The sequence below is a fragment of the Vidua chalybeata genome, chromosome 3, assembly GCF_026979565.1.
Source record: "Vidua chalybeata isolate OUT-0048 chromosome 3, bVidCha1 merged haplotype, whole genome shotgun sequence".
Taxonomy (NCBI): Eukaryota; Metazoa; Chordata; class Aves; order Passeriformes; family Viduidae; genus Vidua; species Vidua chalybeata.
The window spans coordinates 264,937-273,188 of NC_071532.1; the positions used below are offsets into that span (position 1 = coordinate 264,937).

Consider the following 8,252-nt stretch of genomic DNA (forward strand, 5'->3'; position numbering starts at 1 on the left):
TCAAAATACAGAAAAGCAAGAACACAAGATAGAGCATTTCTTACTTTATTGGGACTGTGAAAAAACAAGAAGCTCCTCCATTGTTCACCTCAGCACCTTCAACCAGTCCCAAGATTCTCTCTTCACCTGGCACCTTCCCCTACTACCTGAAAATGTAATTTTATCATGGGGAACCTCCTCCTTCCTTACAGCCTTAGAACAGTACAGCAGCCAGGACCCAAAACCATTACAGCTTCAGCTAATCATCCCAAAATCAAGAGTAGAGTTCCTTCAAATGAAAACAGCTAAGGCTGTTTTACTCAAAACCAGAGGCCAAGCTAAGGAACAAGCATGATTTGTCTCCTCTGTGATCACGACCCAATATTCCTTCTCATCCCATTCTTAGGGCAGGATAGCACAGGTGACAACTAAAAGCAAACCCTCCCTGCAAGAGAGCAGAAGATCAAAGAAAACCACACATGGCAATTAATTAATTAAGTTTTTATGTTTACAGTAGTCACTTAACATGGATACCAAGAGGTTTTAATAAGAATTCTGATACTGGAGTGAATTCATTGGGAAAGCTGTAGAAGACCAAAACAGCTGCTCTAAAATAATAATTCTGAGGAAGAAAAAGATGAGATCATACTGTGCTTTAAAAGTGAAGTTACATGGTTTAATTTGCATAGCACAAGCATACATCAGTAGCCAAGTTACAGGCGTTGATAAAGCCCATCTCAATTTGTGTTATTGCCTTTTTCTTTTACATCTGAACAACTGGTTGCTGGTCTCTGCTGGAATCTAGGTAGGCTTACTGGCACTTGCTCTCCAGCAGCTCCACTTGGTTTCGCCAAGGAACATTCAACACTACGAAGTTGCAAATCGTGTGCTAAGGAAAGAAAGAAAAAAGTAGTTAGGAAAATAAGAGCATGAAACAGCGTCATTTACCACTGTTCTTCACTCCTGTGGCTCTCTAGATTTGCCCTCTCCAGACAAGTACTCTGGAGCAGCATTCTTGTGCTCAGAGCAAGTCACATCTCTTAAATAAACCTTAAGAAATAAAGCTGAGCATCAGCACTGCTGACAATCAGGTTATCTCCTTTATCCACTCACAGAGGAAAGCTTTCAGCATGGATAACACTCAAGCATAAGCCCACAGGCACAGCTAAGCCACGTGTGACAAATCATTGCAGTTGCCATAATGGTACACACCAGTTCTGTGCTTCTCTTATGCACAGCTACACCTCTCACACAAGCAGGAACAAAGGGCACGTACATCCTGTTGCTGCCATCAGCAGAAGGAATGAAGCACTATGGGAAAACTTAGGCCAGGTGAAGGCAGATATGATGTTTGGTGCTCCCACCCAAAAAGCTCAATTACTCACTACAAAATGCCTGTGTAACTGCTTGGTGGGCACAGAGAGATGGGGTGATCTGCTTCTTCTGGGCACTGCTTTGCCCAAAGCATTCACAGCAATACAAGTCCCACAGGAAAGCTTGCCAAGCATGTTTACATCACCATGGGAAAAAAAGAGATGAGAATTCTATGGGGACTGAGAGCCAGGAGGCCTGTAGGTCTGACAGAGTTTCTTCCACATATCCTTCTGATCCAGACCGTGACTACTTCTTAAGAAGCCTGAGACACGTGCACTGCTCCAGCCTGAGCCCCACTTAAAAAACAGCCAAAAGGCCCTGCCTTCTCTGACATCAACTGGCAAGACAAGTTCTGCAAGGGCAAAACTTGCTTTGCCTTGTTAAGCTTAAGGTCTCTGATGTTGGCCGAGGCACACAGGGGACACCACAGCCATCTGTACGAAGCCAGCCAGAGGGACAGGGCTGGAAATGGGGAAGGGAGGGGGTCGGCAGGCTGTGCCCTGGAGCCTACCTTGGCCATCTGGGGCTCCTCGTGGAAAGCACAGTGCTGGATATCAGTCACTGGCTTTGTGCAGGTTGTCCGGGCAATCTCCACTTCCATTATGTACTTGACTCCAGCCACGATCTGCAACAAGACAAGTCGGCAGAGGCAGCTTTACTCACAGCACACGGAGAAGGGCTCTCTGCCGAGAGAAGCCTGGCAGAAAGGCAGGCAGTGTTCCTGTTACATGATGGAAAACAGACTGTGAAAGTACAGAGGGAATTGTATGTGGCAACCTCCACTACAGAGGCACTTGGCACCCCCTTCGAAACAGGAAACAAAATCCAAGTAAACATGTCCCACAAAGCAGCTTCCTTAGCAATAAACAGAGACATGTGTTAACTCATGAGCAGCGCAGGGAAGCCACTGGCTCCTTCCACAGCGCGCAGCACTCAAGGTCACTCAGACTCAGAGAAGCCAAGATATAAAAAAGGGCTTTTATTCGCCTTCTGCGGGGGAAAAACGTTGCAGAAGCCCCCAGGCTAGCGCTCTGCCCCTTCTCCAGAGGAAGCCGGCCGGCATATTCCCAGCCCCCTAACAGAGAGTGCCGCCCCCGGCCGCTCACCTGCCTCTGGGCGCTGAGGACCCGCACCACCCGGCTGGAGTACATGTCGTTGCTGGCCCTGTTGTACGCCGTCATGGCGAACTGCAGAGCCCGCTCCAGCCCCTCGTCGTTCTCGGGGTCCTCGATAGGCTGCGGGGCGCCCACCAGCCGCGGGCGGAGCCCGGCGCCCCGCACGGCGCCGGCGAAGAAGAGCAGGGCCGCCGCCAGCAGCAGCACAGACACCCTGCCGGCCGCCATGGCTGCGCTCTGCCCGCTCCGCCTCACGGCCGCCGCCATTTTAAAGGCGCGGGGCGGGGCGGGCCGGGCGGTGTCTGGGGCCGAGCCCCGGCGCGCCGCGCCCCGGCCGGGACCCTCCGGCCCCGGCGGCGTTGGCAGAGGGCGTCCGCAAGGCAGGGAGCGGGGGGGCAAAGGGGAGGACAAGGAGGAGGGGGAGGAGGAGGAAGATGCTTTCCCGCACGGGCGCGGGAAGTTGGAGGCTTTTTCCAGACTCTGCCTCCTCGTGGGTTATTCTTGTGCTTATTTCCCTCTACTGCGAAAGGAAAATAAAAGCCACAGAGCATTTTAAGCTACCGGTGTTGTGTTCCCAGCACAAAACACCTTGAGTAATTTCCTACCTCTGCCTCCGCAGCGCTGGTGTTGCCTCACCTACGCTTCGAGGGGCCGAGGCGGCTTCCCAGACAGACGGCTTCGCTTCCCGTCTGCTCCCTAAATACCAACATTATCTCCCTCGTCCCATCAGAAATCCTAAGTTTGGAAAGACAGGACTTATTACAGCATGAGGGAGCCAGCTCCAGTGAGATTTAATGCCTCATGGAATTGCTGGCTGAGAGGGGAGGAGGTTTTGCACCTGAATATCCACAGCTTGCCGTTTAATGGAAAGGGCTTGTCTGCTGACTGGAAAGGCTGCCTGCGTGCCAGCAATATCCAGCATGGAAAAATCCCCGCAGCTGGCAACAAGCTGAGCTGTCAACACCGACAGGACATTGGGGTCGTTCTTGTAGCGAGAGGAGTACTCATAGAATGACTTGGGCTAGGAGGGACCTCAAAGATCATTTCACTCCAACCCCCCTGCCATGGACAGGGATACCTTCCACTATTCCAGGCTGCTCAAAGTCCCAGGATGAACACCACCAAAATCACCTGCAGACACTCAAACAGAAACAAGCTGCATTTGTTGATTATTGCCAGTCCAAACCCCATGAAATCAGGACTTGAAACAAAGCAATTATGAGGAGAAAAACTGGTTGGCTAAAAAATTATGTTCTACAGCTGATGAATAAAGGGCACCTGGTTCATGAAATAAAACTGCATCTTGTCCATTTGTTTCTGCAGGGTGCAGTAATCTTGCTCTATCAGAGGTGCTTTTTTAAAAATATAAAACAGAAATTCATTAATAACCAGATAAACAAAGAAGCTGGTAATTAAAGAACTTACCAAGCAGCAGAAGACTCATAATAACACTGCAAAAGTTTGTAATGCTTTGTCCCATCAGTATAACTAGAAAAATAGTGGTTTAGCATCTTCTTTTGTGGTTGATATTTGAGCAATATCCAACATATTTTCATCTGCCTTTTTGTCTGTGTTTCAACTTCACTCAGGACTGGTGAGCTTTTATGATACCAGGCTTACTAATTTTTCCAGATAACTGCTACATCCCTTGCCCTTTCTCTTGACGTCACTCATCTCTCTTTCACCATTCAAAAGTATAGTTGTCAAACATGAAAATTTCTCTTTTACAACTCTAACCATTACAATATGTGCATATGTGCAGAAAATCCTTCAAATAAATGTTCTGTAGCCTCCAGCCAAAGCATCTGTATGGGCATAGAGTTCCTGTGAAGTACAGTCAGCCAGGCCACTGTCCAGTTGGAGTTATATGGACAGCTCTGTGTCTGTGGGACTGAAAGATAAAATGCCCCATTGAATCCATTGGAAAGATTTGTAGGAGCAAGTCCATAAAGACATGGACAATAGAAATGGTAGATGGAAGTTGGATGGCAACATCAATGGGTAGAGTTGCTGTGGGCCATGTCCCCAGGGTAGTTTTCATGGCACAAAGATAAACCTGGGGGCTTGTGTGGAAAGAGTAACTTTAAATGTGGCAATTTCTCCACTTTGCAATTCCTAACGTGTACTCAGGGCAATTCTCTGAACACGCTTCCAGAGTTTGGTTGAACTTCCCAGAAAAATCTCCATTGTGGCAGCCCCTCACACTTTATCTGAGTACCTCTCCTCCAGGCCTGCTATCTGCATCTGGCTAAAGATAACAGCCTTTGGCTGCTTCCTGCAGGGCTGGAAAGCACAGCCTGCAGAGCTCTAATCTCTGCACGGCTCTCGCACAGAAACGGGGCCTGCAGGAGGAACAACAGCTTTTGTCGTCACTCAGGAATGGGATAGCAAACCTCAGATCGCAAAAAATAATCACGCTCCCTACAGGTAGGAGATTACCTTTGAAATATCTCAAACCCAGTACACTCTAAGTGCCTTTTTAATCTGCTTTTTGACTCCTTTTTGAAATACATCAATCATAAATCAAGGTTAGATTTCCAAGTTTTCCTCTGTCAAACTGGCTACCAGAACCAAATGCAGGGTTTGCATATGTTCACATGAGTCCCAGGGGCTCACAAAAAAAAAAGGCCTCTTGAGCAAGACAGTCAGCAGTTTATGAGATGGGTCTCAGAGTGATTTAATACCAAAGGCAAAACTATTTCACTGCAGTAGAAGAGTGTCCTCTGCTTATGGAAATGAGCTCATCCCATATGAGCTTATTCAGTGATGGTGGGAGAAAGAGTCTCTGCCTGCCTTTGAGACTTGTGGTCACCACTCCCTGCTCTAGCATGCAGAGGCGTTCTTTTTCAGGAGAGGAATGGAGGCAATGCCATGACTTGTCCCTGCAAAGAAAACCAGGTCTCTGTCTTGTCTCTCAGTTTCAAAAGAGTGGCCTCTGAAATGCAGACAGCTGATTTGAAAGTGCCCAATGAAATAGGATACAGCCACATCTCTTCTGCATGTACGCATGCCTTCACATACTGGCAAGCTCTTGCCACAAGCCAAAACCCAGTAGTGGCTTTTCTGGATAGGCTGCAAGGTGATTGCCCAGCTGAAAAATATATGCCAGGAGAGGCTTCAAGGGCACCAAAAGCCTGCTCTAAACATATTTCTGTGCTGGCAGTACAAGTGGATTAGTAAAGACCCGCCCTCTCAAGTTCAAAGACTCCTAAATAAGCTTAGCACTTAGTGCTGAGTGCACCTTTCGTACAATTCGTGGGAGTAGAGCTATTGGGAAACACAGGCTCTCAGTCTGGGTGTTGAGCCCTCTTGAAAGCACAGCCTTAGATTTCTTGGGAACAGAAAAACCAAGGAACAGAAAAGAAGTGCAGGTAGCACTGAGGGCTATTCACCCACTGGTGGTCACTTTTAGGAATTAAGTGCCAAACATCTCTCAGCACTGATCTCAAGTAGGTCAATGATTATCACCCTGCAAAGGCGTGGGACCTACACAGCCCTCTGCTGAGTCCCAAGCTGCTCACATCACTTGTGGGATGACAGCAGCACCTGCTTTGAATCCCTTTCCCTTATCCCAGAGCAGAAGATAATCTGCCTCTAAGAAATGGATATTCACTTGGAGACATCTGCTTAGTAATTACTGCAGTAAATCTGCCCTTATGGCCATGAGGGGAGGCATTGCTGTTTACACACAAGCAGTAAACAAAGTAATTGGCAGCAGGAAAAGCTGCATTTCAAATAACTGCATGCAATCAGTTATGGTCAGATTGTGCAACTGAAACAGTGAACCCACAGTACTGAAAGTGGGTGCTGGTTTAAGTGAAGTACTGGTGAACTTGGGATTTTAGCAAAAAGTCCCTCTGCAGCAGAATCCTTTTATTTTTTTTTTTTACTCTGAGAAATCTAAATACTGGCACAGCAATACCATATATTCAAAATTATCACCAGAGATTTTCTGCAGTCTGGTGCCTTTGATGGCTATATTAGCTTCTGTTTACTAAGAATAATAATTTGTCCATTCCCTTTTCCCCTGTGTTCTTCATCTTATGTATTTGCCTCAGCCTGCAGGAGAAATAGCTTTGCTGTGTAAGATTTGTGTTCATTAGTTCTTATTACATGTTTTGTTCTTCCCTAGGAATTGTTTCCCAGAGCTGACAAGAAAATGAGTTCTGTCCTTGGTCTCCAGTCCAACCCAAAGCATAAAGTGTGTATTTAAGCTTAGCTTCTGAGGAACACCAGTGAGTTCACATGACTAAGAAGAAGCCTTAAGTGAAGTGTATGTTTGTTTGTGTGCTGTGCTGAAACTGGCCCTCCAGCAGCCTGCTGGGATACTAGACTGGGATGCAAAGAGTGGAGCTCTGAGGCTCTGCAGATCCCTGGAAGCCCAGAGGGGAAATCAGTAGCACTGTGTCCATGCAGAGTTCCCCCAAGCTCCCCAGGAGCTGGTCCACAGTCACACCACTCTTGTTCTCTCCTTAAATCAAATCATTTCTCTCCTCCCTCAGCAACAGCTTGTAGTGTAACTCCACTACTTCCAAGTCCAAGGGCTTCAGGGCATAGCACAAATTTGAGTGTTCACTCAGCATGGTATCACACTTTAACTGCACCTATTTATGACGAAGGCCCTTTGCCAAGAGCAAGACTACAAATCCCTAATCCTTGCAAGAACAAACAATTAAAAGGCCATCCAGGACCTCAAGTTTTCATTGGTTCAAGTCAGTTCCTCTGCTATGATCCCAGCAGAGCCAAGCCAGGTGCCAGACTGCCTTGGATTGCATGGCACTGCACAGACACGCAATTGCTTTGTTTTTTTTATTCTGAGGTTGGGGAGGTGTGTTTGATTTTTTTGTTTGGTTTTGTTGTTTTGTTTTTAAGAGACAACTGTTGTGCTCTCAAATAAAATACTTCTTATTGAAAGACAAATCAATGGTGCATAGCCTGGATATTTTCACAATCCCCATATACATACATACAAGTGGTTGCAGTTCCTGTCTGCCCAGCATTTCAGAGCAGAAAACTCTGCCTGGTTAAGGCTTTGTTGCAGGGAATGGGGAAGCAAGGCTTGAATCTATGAAACATCTGAGTGCTGAGAACAGCCTGTTCTCAAGGGGCTGACTTGCCAACAGGATTCCTCACTGCTTCTCATTAGGAAGGATTTAAACTCTTTTCTACATTGTGCTTGTTGGATTTGAAGCATGGGAAGGGGCCAGGATACCTGCTGTGTTTAACAATTGCAAGAGAGGAATCATCAAGGTAGCTTGCAAATAAAACCAGTCACCCGTGCCAGACAAACTGGGATACTTGGCCACTAAGATTTTTCCCTCAAGAAGGAAGCAAAATTGTGAATGGCCTCAAAGTTCACCCCACCAGTGGCTCACTTGCTGCTCTGTGCATGCACATCCAGCAAAAAGACCAGCCCATTCCAAAACATGAAAGGGCCTTGCAGAAGAGTACGTGTTGTCACATATAAATAAGATTACTGCATCAATTATCATTACTTAATTAACATACATTTAATCTACAAGCTATGCTGCAGCCCACATTTATCGTTATCAATCCTTCAGGTTTCAGCTCAAGTGCACAAGTAAAAACTCACTTTCAGAGCAGCATTTTTACTCCAAGAAGTGGTTATTTGTGAGTGAGGCAACTGCTTTGTATCCAGTAACTGCTGTCAGTTCGCTCCAGTTCAAAAGTTTCAGTCATCCAAGCAAGGAGACAGAAAGCCAAAGCAGATCACTGCACCTAACACAGTGGATGACACAGAGCTGTGAAATGTCACCAGCACAA

General features: G+C 46.8%; 1 protein-coding gene across 1 annotated transcript; it reads right to left on the bottom strand.

The window, feature by feature from the left end:
• Positions 1–461: 461 nt before the first annotated feature.
• On the bottom strand, positions 462–2,750 carry CST3 (cystatin C). Its single transcript, XM_053939578.1, has 3 exons — positions 2,460–2,750; positions 1,865–1,978; positions 462–868 (listed from the first exon to the last, which is right to left on the bottom strand). The coding sequence occupies exons 1-3, from the start codon at positions 2,733–2,735 to the stop codon at positions 791–793; spliced, it is 468 nt and encodes a 155-aa protein (XP_053795553.1). The 5' UTR covers positions 2,736–2,750; the 3' UTR covers positions 462–790.
• Positions 2,751–8,252: the final 5,502 nt, after the last annotated feature.